The sequence below is a fragment of the Chionomys nivalis genome, chromosome 13 (genome assembly GCF_950005125.1).
Source record: "Chionomys nivalis chromosome 13, mChiNiv1.1, whole genome shotgun sequence".
NCBI classification, from domain to species: domain Eukaryota; kingdom Metazoa; phylum Chordata; class Mammalia; order Rodentia; family Cricetidae; genus Chionomys; species Chionomys nivalis.
In genome coordinates this window covers 71,910,609-71,929,876 of record NC_080098.1, presented here as the reverse complement: position 1 = coordinate 71,929,876, position 19,268 = coordinate 71,910,609, and the positions used below count along the sequence as shown (strand labels likewise).

At 41.6% G+C, this 19,268-nt stretch overlaps 1 protein-coding gene across 2 annotated transcripts in view; it reads left to right on the top strand.

Annotated features, from left to right (window-relative positions):
- The window catches only part of Ubqln1 (ubiquilin 1), a 40,846-nt gene extending 22,544 nt beyond the window's left edge, over positions 1-18,302 (top strand). The window contains exons 4-11 of one of the 2 annotated variants that reach the window (XM_057787352.1): positions 2,035-2,297; positions 4,207-4,365; positions 4,504-4,738; positions 11,085-11,227; positions 13,453-13,536; positions 14,660-14,775; positions 14,988-15,156; positions 16,447-18,302. In XM_057787352.1, the coding sequence (XP_057643335.1) occupies positions 2,035-2,297; positions 4,207-4,365; positions 4,504-4,738; positions 11,085-11,227; positions 13,453-13,536; positions 14,660-14,775; positions 14,988-15,156; positions 16,447-16,599 (1,322 nt within the window). In that variant the 3' untranslated portion in view covers positions 16,600-18,302. The remainder of the gene's footprint in view (positions 1-2,034; positions 2,298-4,206; positions 4,366-4,503; positions 4,739-11,084; positions 11,228-13,452; positions 13,537-14,659; positions 14,776-14,987; positions 15,157-16,446) is intronic. The other variant, XM_057787353.1, reaches the window with a different exon arrangement.
- Positions 18,303-19,268: the final 966 nt, after the last annotated feature.

The following is a 19,268-nucleotide window of genomic DNA, read 5'->3' as shown; positions in this document are numbered from 1 at the left end:
AATAATTAATAATCTAATACTTTAGCCCAAACCATATTCCTTTCCTTGTGCCCCCCTTCCCTGTCTCCTCCCCCGTTTGTCTTCCTCCCTGCCTTTGTCCCTGCCTGCTATGCAAGCACTTCACACTGAGCTTCTCCAGCTCCACACTGCTATTCTTTTATATATAATGTATACAATATTCTGTCTGTGTGTATGCTGCAGGCCAGAAGAGGGCACCAGACCCCATTACAGATGGCTGTGAGCCACCATGTGGTTGCGGGGAATTGAACTCAGGACCTTTGGATGAACAGGCGATGATGCTCTTTTTTTTTTTTGTTTGTTGGTTTGTTTGTTTGTTTTTGTTTTTTCGAGACAGGGTTTCTCTGTGGTTTTGGAGCCTGTCCTGGAACTAGCTCTTGTAGACCAGGCTGGTCTCGAACTCACAGAGATCCGCCTGCCTCTGCCTCCCAAGTGCTGGGATTAAAGGCGTGCGCCACCACCGCCCGGCTTGCAATGATGCTCTTAACCTCTGAGCCACCTCTCCAGCCCCACACTGCTATTCTTTATTCAGTTGCACATGTTGAGATTTTGTTGAGGAAAAATGTTCTGAAAGTAATAAAATTTGAGCTAAATAGAAGAATTGCTTAAATGTCAGTATCAGCTCCAAAGGCTATAGCTAGTATAGTGCTTTGAAGTTTTCCTTGGGTACCATTTTCATATATTAGGATATTAGAGATCATACACCTTTTGCCATTTTCTTGAGAATTTTTGGGTAACTCAATTATAGTGTGCCAGTATATGATACACAAGTTTTAGAACGAGGCATATATTACTGTACAACAAAGGCACAATACTAATAACCAATAAATAGAAACTTGTTAAGGTTTACACAGAGAGGAGTCTCCAGCTGCTTTTCTTCTCCTTCTGTGTCTGGTTGGTAGGGCTGAAAGTTCCACCTTAATCCATTAGACTTTCTGATGACCGCTCCATCATCCTGGGGCTATCCAGAGGTCTCTTCAGCATTACCCCCCATCAGTGGTGCAATTACAGGGGCTGATATAATAACAAAAGGCACTCAGAATGCCTAGGCTTTTAGGAACCCTGTGAGGTATCAAGAAGGGGCAAATAGGTTAAAAATATGCCTACTTAGTTCTGTTAAATATCAAAGTTGAAAATCTGGCTAATTTTGGTTGTATTTGGGGTGGGGGAGTAGGATCCCACTGTGATAAGCAAATGGAAAGAAGCAGTTTAGCTGAGGGAAAATTTTTGCACAAAGTTTCAGCTGATGGACTGCTGCATTAAGGCCTGTGGTGTGGCAGGGGGTGCTGCAGAACACTGCTTCCCTCGCAGGTGTAGCCACAGCCCCAAGCTGCTGCCTGTCACCACAAAGGCGAATGAAAAGAGGCAGATTGAGTCTGAGTCTGTAAGCTGTGCTTTATTTCAGGGCTGGTAATCTGAGGAGGCCACAGTCTATCTTCACCAGCAGATGATATGGGGTAGGAGAGAAACGAGATGGTCGATCATTTCAGAGCTCAGCTGTGAGGCTTGGAGTGTCTGTGTCCTGGGTTCAGACAGTTCCTGAGATTCTGAGAATAATTAGTGTCTGCTTGGTGTCGGTGCTGTATTAACTAGGGTGTCTGGTCTGCGGTGGGTGAGGTTAGCAGTGTGTGCGTGTGTTGTTACCGAGTGCTCTGCAGATTGCTCTCTCCAATGTGGAGTACAAGTATGTTTTTATAACACAGATATAGAAGTCCTCTCTCCATAGCAGCAGGAAGTCCCTTCAAATGTACTGCACCGCACAGTCTATTAGCACCACAGTCACCTTCATCAATGTCACCAGCTGAGGACCAAGGCTTTGGGGCAACACTTCATATCTAAGCCATAGCATAGGAACTAAAGCTGAATAGTATAATAGTAAGTATAACCTAATATCATAAAAATGAGTGAGAGAAGTTATTTTAAAAGGTTTCTTATACATTAATGAGTTAATAATTCTTCATGTTTTAGGACAAGCTTCTGATTTTCATTTTTTGTTTTCCCCTCTTTTCCTCTAAGGTGGACTTGGAGGACTTGCAGGTCTGAGTAGCTTGGGTTTAAATACCACCAACTTCTCTGAACTACAGAGCCAAATGCAACGCCAGCTTTTGTCCAACCCTGAAATGATGGTCCAGATCATGGAAAATCCCTTCGTCCAGAGCATGCTCTCAAACCCTGACCTGATGAGGCAGTTGATTATGGCCAATCCACAGATGCAGCAGTTGATACAGAGAAATCCAGAGATTAGTCATATGCTTAATAATCCGGATATAATGAGACAAGTATGTTCTCCCTTAATTAAAAAAATATCTGTGTGTGTATTTATATGTTACTCTCTGTGGTTCTAGAGATTGCCTTATATATATACTGCAAAGTTAAAGAGAATTCCAACCATTGTTTAAGGAAAGTCAGCAAAACTTTATAACTGGAGATCGTGCTTTCATTTCCCGGCTGTCCAGTCCCAAGTAATCCCACAGAAACTTATATTAATTACAACACTGTTTGGCCAATGGCTCAGGCGTATTCCTAGCTAACTCTTACATCTTAAATTAACGCATTTCTATTAGCTTATATTTTATCACAAAGTTCATAGGCTTGTGGCTTGATACCTCACATCTTTCTTCCCTGGCGCCTGGTGGGATCTCCTTGACTCCGCCTTCTTTTTCTCTGATTTTTGCTTGGATTTCCCATCCTGCTATTCTGCCTGGCCATTGGCTAAATCAGCCTCTTTATTAACCAGTAGTAATAAAACATATTCACAGCATATAGAGGGGCATCCCACATCATCTCCCCTTTTCTGTCTAATAAGAAAGGAAAGTTTTAACTCTAATACAGTAACATTACATATAACAACAGGTATCAAGCAAGAATTATACTTATAATACTAAGTCTATTTGTATTTTGCAAAATTAAAGAAAATATTATCTATCCTATCTTTGTGACTCTAAAGTTTTATATCTAATTTATCTTTTCTCATAACTAAGGAAAACTATAATTATGACTGTCTAGTCTAAACAACTCCATCAAAGACCCCAGAAGGATATTAATATTAATTTAGCCTGTTTGAAATCTGAATTTTCTGCCATGCTTGAAAATTCTTTTAAAAACCACTCATTAGAGGACAAACCTTCCAAAATGCCTGTTTCTCCTCTGGGGGTGCTGGGGGTCTAAGAGAAGTGTCTTAGATTACAGGATGGAAAAATGATGTCAATGTCCTACTCTTCCCTCACACATTAAAAACAAAACAAACACAAAAAGAAGACAGTTTTGGGGGAGAGGGGAAACACTGTCAAAGTGTATTATATGAAAGAAAATCTTCAGATTGGGCATGGTGGTACACACAGCTTTTTTTTTTTTTTTTTTTTTTTTGGTGGTACACAGCTTTAATCCCAGCTCTTTGGAGGCAGAGACAGGAGGATCTCTTGTGAGTTTGAGGCCAGCATGGACTATACAGAGAAACCCTGTCTCAAAAAATGGGGGAGAGGGTGTTGAGAGTTTCCTGTGGTCTATAAGAGCTAGTTCCAGGACAGTCTCCAAAGCAACACAGAGAAAATCTGTGTGTGTGTGTGGGGGGGGGGTGTTTGTTTTTGTAAATGCACCGTTCACTCAAACTGCTTTGTAATGTCCCATGAATGTATATTGGTTTTGTTGTTTTTTGAGACAGGGTTTCTCTGTGTAATAGCCTTGGCTGTTCTGGAACTCCCTTCATAGACCAGGCTGACCTCAAATTCACAGAGATCCGCCTGCCTCTATCTCCCGAGTGCTGGGATTAAAGGCGTGCGCCACCACCGCCCAGCATGTATATTGTTTTTAGAGATGAAATCCAGCAGGAAGTTCAAGAAGTACTTTCCTAATTTAAATATTATAACAAATTTGGGTTAAAACTCTTAATTGACTTTTATGATTCTAGAATTGAATGGCATCTCATCCTGTAAAACAGAAGAATTAGGTTTCCATGAACTGAGCAAATGATTCGCTTTCTAGCAGGCAGAAAAGAGATGAGGGAAGCAAGGGCACCTGGGTGCGGCAGTCGCTTTTGGCAGTCGCTTTCCTAACAGCACTATGATGCTGACTACTGGGGCTTGAGCTAATCCAAGTCAGTGGCTTCTTATAAACTTTAGCTAGTTTTAAATACTGAAGGAATTCCTTGCTATTTCAGTGCCTTTTTTAAAATAGAGATTTCTTTCTTAGACGTTGGAACTTGCCAGAAATCCAGCAATGATGCAGGAAATGATGAGAAACCAGGACCGAGCCTTGAGCAACCTAGAAAGTATTCCTGGGGGCTACAATGCTTTACGACGCATGTATACAGATATTCAGGAGCCTATGCTTAATGCCGCGCAAGAGCAGGTAATCCATTTCTTGTAAGGCTCAGGCCTAAGAGTTGTTCCTGTCTGGCACAAATAGTCTGATTGAGGCGCCACTTTATAGAGAATGCTCTGTTGGAAAATAGCTCCATGGCTGTAACTGTTCTTTCTTTTCTTTCAGTTTGGTGGTAATCCATTTGCTTCCTTAGTGAGCAGTAATTCCTCAGGTGAAGGGAGTCAGCCTTCTCGAACCGAAAATAGGGATCCTCTACCCAATCCATGGGCTCCACAGACTTCCCAGAGTTCACCAGCCTCTGGTAGCACCACTAGTGCTGTGAGCAGCTCTGGTGGGGGTGCCACCAGTACTCCTACTGGGCAGAGCACCACAGGGCCAGGCTTGGTGCCTGGAGCAGGAGGTATGTATGCCTTACATTGATAATGTAACTTGTTGGTGGTACTGGCTACCTGCATGTGTATCCCTTTGTGGGGACTCTGAGTTGCAAGCTTTGGGATTGTTTGAGGGATAGAATTTTTACATTGTAGATATCTGTGGGATATAACATTTGTCTTAAATAATTATCTATGTAGAGTGTCTTCATATAGGAGCCCATGGAAATCAGAAAAGGGTGTTGGGTCCTCTAGAGCTGGAGTTACAGATGGTTGCAAGCCATTGTGTGGGTGCTGGAACTTAAACCTAGGTTCTCTACAGGAGCAGTGAGCTCTCTCTCTTAATCGCTTCTCTGTCCCTAGCCCCTACAAAATGTTCTGACCTGTGTGTTTATTGTGAAATGATTAATGTGTGTGGTCACCCAGGAGATCTCCAGATCTTGTTCCTGGGACAATTTTAAACAGAGGACTAAGATTTTAGGTTGATAATGAAATTACCCTGGCTACTATTCAAAGAACATATATTGGGTACTATGGTTTGGAGTGAAATGCCCCTCACAGATCCATGTGTTAAAGCCTCAACTGCTGACACTATTTGGGAAGGTATTAGAGACTTTAGGAGATGGGTAGGTTACTAGAAGTGGGTCCTAGGATGCCCCTTCCCTGCTTCTTGGATGCCACAATTTCCACACTGTTGTGGACTGGTGTCTTCAAAACCATGAGCCATACTTAATTCCTCTTTTGAATTGTCTTGTGTCAGTTAGGTGAAAGTACTATTGTAGGGGGGGTCAATGAAAAGAACTTGATTCTGAAGTCATTTGAGTAACCCAGGACATGAAGTAATGGCTGTGTGACTAACAAAATAGGAAAATAAGCCACATATCCACTCACTGATGAAGAAGTTAAACAAATTGCCCTCATTATTACCGTGATCATACTGTTATTGTTAGACACAAGATATAGCACAAGAAATGCAGATGTAGATCTCTAACCCCTCAGTTGTTGCCACACTGACTCAAACATTTCCATCTCTTGCTTCATCCATCCTTCCTCTGAGGCTGTCAGCAGGCAGTCTTCAGCTCTAGGAGTTCATAGAAATAGACCGCCATGCGGTCTATGGATCTTTTGTGTCAGTTTGCACTCAGTTTGAAATCCATTTGTACTGTGTGTGTCTCTGATTTGTTTTGCTGGAAAGTATTTTCTTCTAGAGGTCTATGACTTCATTACCATGTGGTCCTTTTTTTTTTTTTTTAAACCTAGTTTTTCTATTCTTGTAGAGATGAAGAGCTATAAGAATTAGGCATGGAACTTGGAAAACAAAGTTGAGATTCCCAGATAATGTGAAAGCACTGTGTGTAGGTTCTTAGCAGAAACTGGAATGGACTTTTGAACACTGTGATGTCTGCTGAGTTGAAATGAATGTGTGGATGATGTGTGTGAACCAAGGCTCCAATGTTGACATAGTTGGAGATAAGATTATGTCCATATTACTCTGAAAAGATTGGTCTTTTATACCCTTAGGTAATTGCTCTTGGTGGGATCCTTTTGCTCTGTGCTTTTTGAACCAAATTTTCAGTACAGTTGGTGTGTGTATCTGGTTTTCAGGCCAGTCATGTTTTGTGAAGGCTGGAATCTGGGGATCGAGATGTTCAGGTCTCTGGTTTTGTTTGTGAGTCTTTTTTGTTGTTGTTTGTTTCAAGACAGAGTTTCACTATGTAACAGTCCTGGCTGTCTTCAATCTCATAGAGATCTGCCTGTCTTTGCCTCCTGAGTGCTGGGTGTGTGTGCCACCCACCGCCCAACATTTGTGAATCTTTTAAGTAGATGCTTCCTTCCTGGGTTCATTCCCATTGTTACATCAAAGATTTGGGGTTTTTTTCTTAAGGAAACTTTACATACATGATGATTAATTGTGCATTGTCAGTAGGAGTGTTGCTGAAGATTTCTAAAGCAGTTTGGTATCACACATCCTAATGAGATAGTGTCAAGAGAAATTTTTTTAGTTGGTTTTGTGATCTATACCTATGGATTCTCAAATATCTGTCCAAAGGCCAGGTTCAACTGTGCTGAAGTAGAGCAACTGCCAGAGGGGTTAACCAGCAGGGCTCTGCAGCCAGGTTCAGGGCGATATTGGGGAGACTAAGGCGGGGAGACTACTTGAATGTGGAAGCACAAGATCAGGCTAGGTAACAGGCCCCCCCCCCAAAGCCACGTTTCTGGATCTTACTGTCAGACCTCGTGAACCAGAATCTTTCATGGTGAGGTATGAGCTCTGTTGGGGGGAGGAGGTTTATTTATTATTTTTAGATTAACATAGAAGACACTGGGTTGCCAGGAATGGTGGTACACACCTTTAATCCCAGCACGTGGGAGGCAGAGGCAGGTGGATCTCTATTAGTTCCAGGCCAGCCCAGTCTACACAGTGAGTTCCAGAACAGCCAAGGCTACATAGAGAAACCCTGTCTTGAAAAAGCAAAAAAAGTAGTGGAGAAATGGCTCAGTGATTAAGAACACTGACTGATCTTCCAGAGGACCTGGGCTCACATTCCTAGCACCCACATGGCAGCTAATAATTGTCTCTAACTCCAAGATCTGACTTTCTCACACAAACATAATTGCAGGCAAAATACAAATAAAAGTAAATAAAAAGCATTGGGTCCCACAGTGACAGCTTTGTGCCTGTGAGTATTATACGAGTTATTACTTGTTCTCTTCCCTTCTGTCCTCCCCATGTCCATCTTCCCAGTTAATCCCAACTTCTGCCTTTTTATTGCATGTATTCAGCTATTTCTCACCTCTGTTATGATCTCCTTTCTAGTCCCATGGTTTAAACAGCCATATATCTAATTCTCTATGTGAGAGAAAACATATCTATGTCTGCCTCATTTCACTTAGCATAAGGGTTTCTAGTAGCTCCCATACATATTCCTGAAGGTTGTAGTTTTCTTTACAGTTGCATAAACTTGCATTGCATATATATTTTACATATTCTATGTCTGTTTGTCTGTTGGTAGACATTTAGGCTGGCTCTTTAGCCTGGCTGTTGTAACACAATATGTTTCTTAAGAGTCCCTCAGATCTATACCAAAAAATGTGTAGCTAGGTCATGTGCTGGTTCTGTTTTCAGTTTTTTAGGATCCTCCACTCTGATTTCCACAGTGGCTGCACAAGTTTATCCCATGTGCAGTGACTGAGGTCTCCTCTTCCCCTCCCTATCCTTCCTCGCCAGTGTTTTTTAAGCATTCTAGCTGGAGTGGGATGGAATCCCAAAGCAGTTTCCATTTGCGTTTCCCTGATGCCAGAGGATGATGAACTTTTTCAACTGTCTACTTGGCTTATTTTTGGGTGGACCTACCAAATGATTTGAGGTTTTTTTTTTTTTGTTCAAGGCCAGCCTGTCCTCCAGAGCTAGTTTAGGGCAGTCAGGGATACACAGAGAAACCCTGTCTCAAAACAACAACAAATTAGTTCATTACAGTGAGAGTGAGTTAGCACGCTGAGTCCATGGAGTTCCCACTGCAGTTTCTGGGAAAAGCTGATTTCTAAAATTATTGAGGGTTTCATGACATTGACTTTCTCATTTAGAAAAAGATGAATCTCATCCATGAGCTAATAAAATATTGCTGTACTTCTGCCAAGATACCATGCTTTGGCACATCAGGATACTGACAAGGTAGACCTGAGCTGACGAGGTTTGTAGGAGTGAGTGGTGGTCATCATTGATGTCTGCTGTTCAGCAGCAGGAATCAAAGTTTCTCAGGACTTGCCTATAGTGAATAAGCCAGGCCTTAAATACACTTTTATAAGACCTCTAAATTGGCCTGAGCAAACCCTTTTAGCAATATCAGATATAGCTTACTTGAGCAGATTCTGTTTTAGGTCTCATTGAGGTAGTGTTTTCTCACTTTGCTGTTTTATCTTTAAGAAGTACTAAGTGCAGCTCAGGCTGGCCTCAAACACTAGATCCTTGGTGTCTTTAAAAAATAGTCTTCCAGCCGGGCGATGGTGGCGCACGCCTTTAATCCCAGCACTTGGGAGGCAGAGGCAGGTGGATCTCTGTGAGTTCGAGACCAGCCTGGTCTACAAGAGCTAGTTCCAGGACAGGCTCCAAAACCACAGAGAAACCCTGTCTCGAAAAAACCAAAAAAAAAAAAAAAAAAAGTCTTCCCTGAGCAGTTCATAAAAGACCAAGAAGTTTTTGTTTTTAAGATTTTACTTTATATATATGGAAGTTGTGCACTGTGTCCATGACCATTGGGTCCCTGGGACCTAAGGTTACATACAGATGGTTGTGAGTCTCCATGTGGGTGCTAGGGATTGAACCTGAGACATCTGCCAAGAGCCACAAATGCTCTTAACCAGTGAGCCATCTTTAGCCCAGGAGTTAAATTTCTTCCTTAATTCAAACTTCGTGATTCCCTAAATAACCTAAGACAGGGTACTACAAGTAATGTCTTGACCTTTAAGAGCCAAGAAAATATTACTCAGAATCATTACCACTGTATGTTAACTTAATATTGGTGTTGGGTCTACTGTTCTTAATTCTGGGGAAAACATCTGTTCTCCCCAAAAGGTTGTGTTTACTTTCTCCAAACATATGTGCCTGTACAATTTAGGTATAATTAACTGTGAATTAGTTACTGTAGTTACTGCTAGTATATGACTGTCCTTTCCTGACGTGCCCCTGAAAATGTAACTGGTTACAGCATATTTGAAGAACTGTAGTTCTGCTGAGATACTTCATGTTCATTTTGTATTTTTCTGGTCTCTGTTCTCCTGTGAATAATACAGGATGTTGGTTTGAGGTTGAGTTGTTATGTGTATGGGTGTTTTGCCTGCATATGTCTGTACCATATGCATGCAATGTCTGAGGGCCAGAGAGGGCTTTGCATCTAGCACTAAAATTGTGGATGGTTCTGAGCTGTCATATGGGTCCTGGGACTTGAGCCTGGGTCCTCTGAAATGTGGTCCAACTTCTAACTGCTGAACCATCTTCACAGTCCTGCTGTTTGATTTTTGTGAGACTGGGTCTCATCATGTATCACAGACCAGCTTAGAACTTTCCAGTCTTCCTCGGCCTCTGGGTGTTCTCATGCTTGACTGGAATGTTGTGATGTGTTTGTCTGATAATGTCTATGTGTGTTGTATTTTTGATATGGAACAGCTATTTCATTTGGTAAAGTAATCCATACTCTACTGTGCCTTAAACCCATGATATTAGCAGCTTATTTTACTTCTGGTATGATTAATTCTCATTTGTAATTAAGAAAAGTGGGGTGGCCGGGCGGTGGTGGCGCAAGCCTTTAATCCCAGCACTTGGGAGGCAGAGGCAGGCGGATCTCTGTGAGTTCGAGACCAGCCTGGTCTACAGAGCTAGTTCCAGGACAGGCTCCAAAACCACAGAGAAACCCTGTCTCGAAAAAACCAAAAAAAAAAAAAAAAAAAAAAAAAAGAAAAGTGGGGTGCTAGAGAGGTTTCTTGTGGCACATTGCAAAGCCGTCAGAAGCAGCTGTGACACAGTCCGTTAGGTGTCCTCTGCCTTTCTAGTGTCAGAGCACCCAGCAGTAGAGTCAGCGTAGCTAGTGTTGCTGCAGAATGACAGTTGACAGTCACTGAGCACGGATTTCAATGGCTTCCACAGTCTGCAAATATTTATCTTCACTAGAAGTTTTCCTCTTAATCATTTAAAAATGTAAAAATAATGTTCACTTTGTGGGCTATCTAAAAAATAGGTTGTAAAAGCCAGATTGGTCCTGTCGGCTTTAGTTTGCCAAACTCTCTTAAGATATTTTTGAACTTTGGTATGTGGAAAAGCTAACTTGAAACTTGATAATATAGGTACATCACAAACACAAGACTTAGAGCAAATTAGAAAGACAAGTGGAAATAGTAAAATGTTTTAAGCCAGGTAAAGGGGACAGTAGTTCAAAAACGAGAGTGGAAGTGAAGAACTAAATAAATAGTTCAGTTAGCATTGTGCCGGCATTTTCTTTCCTTCAGTATTATCTGCATTCTGGTGCCTCCAAAGTGCCCCTGCCAGGAGTCGTCAAGTAAAATAAGGGTAGATCTGAAAGACAACGTGATCTTACCAGCTTACAGCCCTTGCTAGGCATGGGTCTACTGGAGGACGGGATGAAGTAGGGGGACTGCATTTTCTCATGCTTCTGAAAACTTAACTGTTACTTGTAAATGTTATCATTTCATGTTTTGGGGCTGTGGTTGACCATGGGCAACCAAATTGCATAAAGTGAACCTGTTGCTAAGGAAATGGCCATATGCCTCTTTAAGTAGCTAAAATTTAAGTACAGTATACACTGTTTTAAAATATTAATATGTCTTAATCCGGTTTTTGTTTGTTTTTAAATAAACTTTTAGCTAGTATGTTCAACACACCAGGAATGCAAAGCTTGTTGCAGCAAATAACTGAAAACCCACAGCTTATGCAGAACATGCTGTCTGCCCCATACATGAGAAGCATGATGCAGTCACTAAGCCAGAACCCTGACCTTGCTGCACAGGTGAGCGTGTGATTGTGTTTCAGAGTCCTGGGAGCTGAGTAGTCTGCTCTGGGCACATTTGTTTTGTGCTCTCCCAGCACATTAGAGATGGAGACCCGCATCGCCTGCTTTTGGGGACTTTTGTTTCATATATACTTGGAACATTTATTTCTGCTATTTGTTGATGAGATGTGCTTAAAAAAAAAAAAGCACTGAAGCTTTTAGAGACTTTGCTCTCCTGACACCCCTCCTCCTATCTGCTGTTTGCGTGTCAGCTCTCTGGTGTTGTCCTATGCCACCTAGAGCAGCACCGACCTCTGGACCTCAGCAACTGTGGAGGGCGGGAAGTAGTCTGGTCGTCCACAGAGGTTACTGCTGTGTTAGGAATTTAGGGTGCTTTCCTTTATAGTCCTCTCGTTAACGTCTTTATGCTAGATGAATGGTTTTTATTTTCAAAATTCTGAAACCACATTGGCACAAGGGTGTATAGCAGGTGTCCTTGAGGTGGATCCTTAAGGATGACTTACATAACAACAAATAACCTAAGAACTTTTATCTTAAAACATGGGTTTATTTTTATGAAAGCTGGTCTTGTGAATTTATTTAATTAAATGTTTGATGCTAATGTATCCTCAGCCACTTTCGTCACTTAGGTAGCTAACATGTGGAAATGTGTGAAGTGACCCTTTCCTGTGTTTTCAAGTATGTGTTCAGTTATAACATAGTGTGTATCTTATCCTTAAAATTCATCTTAAGTAAGCATATTCCATGTAAGTTTGTTTATAAAGAACTCGGCTGCCTTACACACTTGTTTTCTATCTTTAAAGCAAACCCCTGGCAGTGCTAGGTGGTTTCTTTCATCAGTGACTACTCTAAAACCTTGACAGTGTGCTCGGCATCAGATGGTTAAAGTTTATAGTTGGTCTTTTGAAACCTAAATATTTAAAATATTTTAAATGTAAAACCTTAATTGTTGTATTATGAAGGTTCAGGTAAGTTAGTTGAAATAATAAATAAAAAGATGATTTTTCTGTCACAGGGTTTTTCTAGACTAGTTGAATAATCTAAATGAAAGGGGAATATGATAACAGGATAATAGCCCACAGTAAAGCAGTGTTTGTGTGGAAGAATAAAGGGGAATTTCTGGCTGGGAGCAGCTCCCGCTTCATGTGCTGCTCACTCTGAAACTCTGTCCATTAAACAGTAACTTTTCTACTTCAATGATGTTGAAATTAAATAACCCACTTTGAAGGAGGGAGAACACTTTTTTAAAAAATAGGATTTTCATACAGTTGTTCTTCAGTATGGTTACCTAATTGAGGGCAAAGTTCATTTCCTCCCTAGACTTTGGACAGGTAAACAGTTCATCAGTCAATCATTGGAAAGTGACACACAATCTGTCTCCTTTGAACTTAGCAGTCTCTGGTTTGCTGACTGTATGATGATCTTTGAAGGTTTGGAGGAATCCCACTTTTCTACCTGTGCTGCTAGTGAGGTGGAATTCAGATGTTAATCTTGGTGTTCTCATTTACATCTTTGGGTCTTAGGTGTTTTAACACTTTCCCAGAGGACTGATGGTGCTAGTTTGGGCTGGTTTTCATCTAGCAGCTCCATTTCTCTGGCAGTTGGTTGCTGTCTCGTGGTTATTCTGGACCTAATATCAACTGTTAGCAGTGACGAGCAGGCACATAGTAGTGGCTCCAGATCTGATTTCTCTGTGCTTGCTGTCTGTGTGTTGAGGTTTCTGAGCAAGCCATATCTAAGTTTTTACATATTAATGTTCTTTTATTCTGTAGTGTAGCCAAAGCATTGTCTTCCTGAGAATCTAGCACTCCCAGATTTCCCCCCAAAGGCAGAAGTTTACCTTTGTTCAAGGAAAAGGCTACAAAACAATTGCTTTTATTTTTTAGGGCCCAACATGACATCCATCATCCACCATTGTTGGTGAAAGAGAAGCTGCCTGCTTTCCTTCCTTCCTCCCTTCCTTCCTCCCTTCCTTCCTCCCTTCCTCCCTTCCTTCCTCCCTTCCTTCCTCCCTTCCTCCCTTCCTTCCTCCTTTCCTCCTTTCTCTCCCCCCTCCCCCAGCTCCTTATGGATAGAACTTCCTGCTCCTTTTTTATTTATGTTCTCCCTTCCTCCCTTTTCAGTGCCAATTTAGGCATTTGGAGGAAGGTAGAATATTAAACCAGCTACATTACTTGTTTCAGATATTTCCAGTTAAAATTGTTTGAACACTTGCCCCATAGATGATGCTGAATAATCCCCTATTTGCTGGAAATCCTCAGCTTCAAGAACAAATGAGACAACAGCTCCCAACTTTCCTCCAACAAGTGAGTAAGAAAAGACGCTGCTGTCTTTGTAATGATCTGCTTGAGAGGTTTGATGATGAACGTGTCCTCCTTCCTGTTGGTGGCGCAGAGTAGAGGCCTGTGGTGCTGCACACATGCAGACACTGAGCCTTGTCTTCCCAGCCCATGTCACTCCCGACTGTGCTTAGACCATGAGGTTTTAGGATGCAGAGTGCTTCCTTAATATCATGGGCCATTTCTTCCCCTTTCCTGCCCTTGAAGTGCTTTCGTGTGGTACATCCACTAGAGTTTGGACTAGTTCTGAGTGAGCTGCCCTCTCTGACGTCACAGGTTGGGTTTTGTTGTAGTGTCTCAGTCTCTTCCGAATTAGTAGAGTGCTTGTTCTCCAAGGAGTAGACCTCATGTCCTCAGAGCCAGAATTAGGAAGGTTAAAATATCTGTTGTCACAGCAAGGAGGTTTTAAAAAAGGTAGTGCCCAAGATTGTCACAGTATTATTTCAAGACATAAAAGTGGTGTTGGTGCTTTTGAAGCTGGTAGTTCTCAGGGTTGCTCTCTGGCTGAAATGGTGGTTAGTCCAGCCAGTCGTTGTCCACGGTCAGCGTTGTCCTCGGTCTGCTGCAGTGAGCTCATTGCCCTCTCGTCAGTCAGGCGTGGGTATTTGAAAGTGAGGAAGCTACACTCAGGACACTGTTGGTTCAGCTTTGGAGCGATTGTCTGAGGTGGCAGACTGGCAGCATTGCTAGATTAGCAGCAGACAGCATGTGGTCAGAAGATGCACACAGCTTCCACCATATTGCCGCCATCCAATACGTTGTACATTTGGAGCTGCTAAGAAATAGTTATTTTTTCTTTTTTTTCTTTTTTTTTTTTTCTGATGGAGAAGGGGGAAATGTGACTTCTGGGATTGCTCTTAATTGTCTTCATTCTGAAAACGTCCTTTATGGTAGGCTTGCAACTGAGTCAAGTAATGACCTATGTGTGGAATTTGCTGTCAAAAGAGGAGTTTGTGTGTATTTTGGGAAGAAATATACTGCTATCTGGGAGTAAGGTTTTAGGTTTTCTTCAAAAATATAGCCAAGTTGGAAAAATGTACCTACCTTGCTTTTAATGCTTTGGTAACCACTGCTTTTCCTTCTTCCTTAGATGCAGAACCCTGACACACTGTCAGCGATGTCAAACCCTAGAGCCATGCAGGCATTGTTGCAGATCCAGCAGGGCTTGCAGACATTGGCAACAGAAGCCCCCGGCCTCATCCCAGGGTAGGCTTATTTGGGAGAGATTTGAAAGCACATGATGGTTCATTTCTGTGAGAATTATAGAATTAATATCATTTGGCATTTTATTTTGGCTGTTGAGTTATTTCTTAGTCAGTTTTCAAAGTTATATATCTGCTTACTTTTAAGAAAATAACTTAGCCAGTATCATGTTCAGATGTAACTGACTCCACCCCCTTTGTGTGTGCTCTCCCTAGGTTTGCTCCTAGCTTGGGGGCAGCAGGCAATTCTGGAGGCTCGTCAGGAAACAACGCACCTAGCTCTGCACCTAATGAAAACACGAGCCCCACAGGGGGCACCACCGAGCCAGGCCACCAGCAATTTATCCAGCAAATGCTGCAAGCTCTTGCTGGGGTGAATCCTCAGGTGACAATGCTTTTCTTTACAGATTCTGCATTCCTAGCCTAAGTATAGAATTTTCCAAAAAGGCAAAAAGAAAGCAGCAGCCATTTAGTGTTCAGATAATGAAAAGTACTATTCAAGGATATTACAATATCCAAAGACATGCATTACAGAAATTGTTACTTTTGCTGCTATATCAGACACCAAAGAAAAGAATGCTTCAATCTAATGTCATAGTATTTAGAAATAGCCTTATAAAATGGGAGTTTTGAAGTACTTTCTTCAAAGTCATTTGAAATAGGTTTTATAAAGATTTATCAGAGAAAACGTAAAAATATTGTCAGTATTTCAGAACAACTGTATCTAGGCTTCCTATTCTAGCCTGTCCCCTCCCCCAGCACTTCCTGTAGTGACTTAATGTGTGTGGACTCCTTAGTCTTGCATCTATGAACATGTATTGTCTTTACTAAGAATTTACCAGTAAGGGGGCCTGGAGAAATGATTTGCTCAGTGGTTAAGAGCACTGGCTGTTCTTCCAGAGGACCCACATCCAATCCCCAGCACCTACATGGTGGGTCACAGCATCTGTAACTTTAGTCTCAGGGCTCTTCTAACATCTGTGAGCATCAGGCATGCACATGGTGCACATATAACACATGATTACAACCAGGCTGGTTAGTGGTGTATCACAATTGAAGCACATTCAGTGTCAATACAGAGAAAGCATCAGCTGTCTGGGCATGGGCTTTAAGACGAGTTCCTGCTTGTTCACAAGCCTCTACAGTGGTGGGATTTATTAAGCCAGGGGATTTATTAAGCCAGTTGTACTCTTTGTGGGAGACAGGGAGAAAGAGAACCTAGGGAATCAAATCCAAGGCCCCAAGCACTCATCTCCAGTCTCTAAGTTTTTTTTTTAAAGGCAGAATTATATAGTCTATTTGTCATGATAAAACTCTAAACAACTTTTAAATATGATGGATATTTAAAATTATAGCTAAATTATTTAAATCATATTTTGCTCATTTGAAGTAAATATGCACATATATATGTAAGGATAAATTATAGACTAACACTTAAAAATGTCCACTTTCTTCATAAAATAATTGTAGGAGGTCTTGTATATTTTAGTTAAGTAAGTTCATTCTCTTTAATAACCAGATATAGTGTATGTATCTCAGGGCACAGGTAACAATTTAAAGAGAGCTCGACAGACCAGCATTCGTTGTTTAAAAAGCAGTTGATGTGTTTGAGCAGTGGCTCAGGTTAGCATAGACTGCCTCTCCTTAGAATGTGCTTCTCTGCTCTCTTCAACAGCTGCAGAGTCCAGAAGTCAGATTCCAGCAGCAACTGGAGCAGCTCAGTGCCATGGGATTTTTGAACCGTGAAGCAAACTTGCAAGCACTGATAGCAACAGGGGGCGATATCAATGCAGCCATTGAAAGGTTACTGGGCTCCCAGCCATCATAGCAGCATTTCTGTATCCTGAAAAAAATGTAATTTATTTTTGATAACGGCTCTTAAATCTTTAAAATAACCTGCTTTATTTCATTGGAATTCTGTGCTGTTGTAAAGGAAACCAATAGGACACATCTGAGGTGGAGTGCGGTAGGGTGTGCGGGCGTCTGTTTCTTTGGAACAGTGGGAATCAATGTTTTCAGTTAAGGCTGCTGCATGCATCAAACACTTGGCATTCATTGTAATTTTTTAAAATATCACCTTTTCTAATTGGGTGAACAAATTTTTGTCCTGCATCTGTCCAACTAACTTGCTTTTTAAACATAACCCCATGGTAGTAATTTATGTAGAATAAAGGCATTACAAAGCAGATCATTGCGCTCCATGGTTTGTGGTACAGTATTGCTAATTGTGACTTTGGCATGTACTTTTGCTAACAACGCTGTAAGGTTTCTACTACTGACAGTCTGCTTATGTGTGTGCAGTACAAACTAGTGCACATTTTTAGGTCGTCTAAGCAAAATCCCTGTAACCAGAAACGTAAAATAAGGGTTCTCAATTGTGTAGACTCTTACAGCATCTTTGATAAACATCTCTCAGCAGAAGTGCCATTTAGTCAGCTGTGTGGACAATAAAGAAAACTGATTCTGGTTATCACTATAGGGACATTTAATTGTACAGACAATATAATGTAACAATATTTCAACATTTACATAATGGCTGTAAATTACCTTTATTTTGTGCAGACTGAAGGAGCACTGTAACATACTCCAGTGCATTTGCCGGGGCTTCTGCTCCCCGTGCGTGTCTAAGCAGCATTGTGTTTGATTGAAATGCTGCTTTCACTGAAAGTGCTGGTGTTTCCGTTTTAGTTGCCATATAGAAGTAGAGCTATCTTTTGGGTTTATCAGCTTTCTCATTCATAGGCAGTACCTGGATTTAAAATGATTAGTGAGCCACTTGTTTCTGAAGTGTTTGCCTAGTTCTATTATGAAATAGTTGAATGTCGTGCTGTTCAGGGCCTCAGAGAAGGGGGTGGGGGAGGGGTGAGACAGAATCTATTCTGGATTGGGCCAGTCTGAACTAAGTAATACTGGCAACCAAGATTCTGTGAAGATTCTATGCATATAGTAGTGTCAGTCTGGTGGAAAACAAAGAGCCGTTTTAACAATTTTGAGTAAGTTTGGCTATCCTGTAGCCTCTTTCTTCCTCCCCAAAGAAATTCTGTTTGCCTAACTCTCACACTGTTGAGGTGATACATTCCTTCGGGACCAATTAAAATACAGCTTTAGGTCAGTGATATATGTGGCTGGCTCTGGTTCAGTATTCTCTTAGGTCATTGTATTCTCTTGTTATCCAAAATTATAATGTTCAAATAATCTCAGATGAGTTCAGATGAATAAAATCAAGGGAAAGAGAAGATGAATTTCATAACTTGTATAAGTTGCTTGCTATTAAAAGGTTGGGAGACCAGGTTGCCCCAGACTGCGCACTGTTGTGACACTTTCCCCAAGCAGAAAGCATGTGCAGAGGGCAGGGTGGAGGCGGGACTGGAGGAGGCTGGCAAGGATAGTGTTCGTGTCTCTGCTCTCTGCCTTATGCCTCCGTCTGTCTGTTTTAAAGACTTCTGTACTGGTGAATGGCACCACACAAGGGGCAGTGTCATACCAGCTTGATTTATTAATCACAAAATAACAATAAATTTCCAGCTTTTACACTGGTTTGTCTTGCCTCTTTTGTAGAAAGATGTCTTTGTTTTTTCTCAACACATCTTAATAAAAAGCCTATTTGGCGTGATTTATCCTGAATTTTATGAAAAGTTGGGTATTTCTTAGGAGGGTCTTACTCTGTAGACCGACTGTTCGGAAATTCAGTATGTATGTGTCCCCAGACTGAGTGAACCTGGTCCTCCTCCTGAATAAGGCTCCCGAGTACTATAATAGCATGGGCCACCCTGTCCTGCAAGTACAATGTTGGACAGTGAGCCAACCAGCAGGTTAGATGCTTTCAACTTGAGCAGTTTTGACCCCTGTGAGAAGAGCAGAGTAGAAGTGAGTGCAGGCAGAGGTTGTTCTTACACCAAGTTCTGTAGAACAATTTGAGTAAAGAGTAGAGGGGGAATTGATAGCAAATAGTCAGACAGATGATGGCTGGTCTGTCTGTGTTCAGGATTTCTAATCTCAAGCCAGGTGGGGTTGTGCATGTCTGTAATGGGGGAGATCCAAAGTTTGAGGCCAGTCTGGATATACAGTGAGATCCTGTGTATGAAAAGACTAAAGAGGAAAAAAATACTCCTGGATTTCAAGTTTGGTTTAACCATAGTAATGAAAGGGATTATTATTATCTAGGGCCTTACCGTGTACCTCTGGCTATCCTAAACTCACAGTGATCACCAGCCTGTGGGGATAGATTGACGTCGTTACAGGGTGATGGGACAAGATAGCAGAAACATCCCAGAACACAGTTCATCTGTCTGCGTTTTGTGTTATAAGAGTGCCAAGAACTGACCCTGCTCCTGAAGTCCACAGGTAATGTGTGTGGGGGGGGAGTATTCACTACAGCCAGCCGACGTCATGTTATGTTGAAATCATTTCTGTCTGAAATGCTCTGAGCCAAAAGTTTCAGTTGTTTTGGATTTTAGAGTAGATGTGCTAATGAGATATCTAAGGAGTATGCCCCAA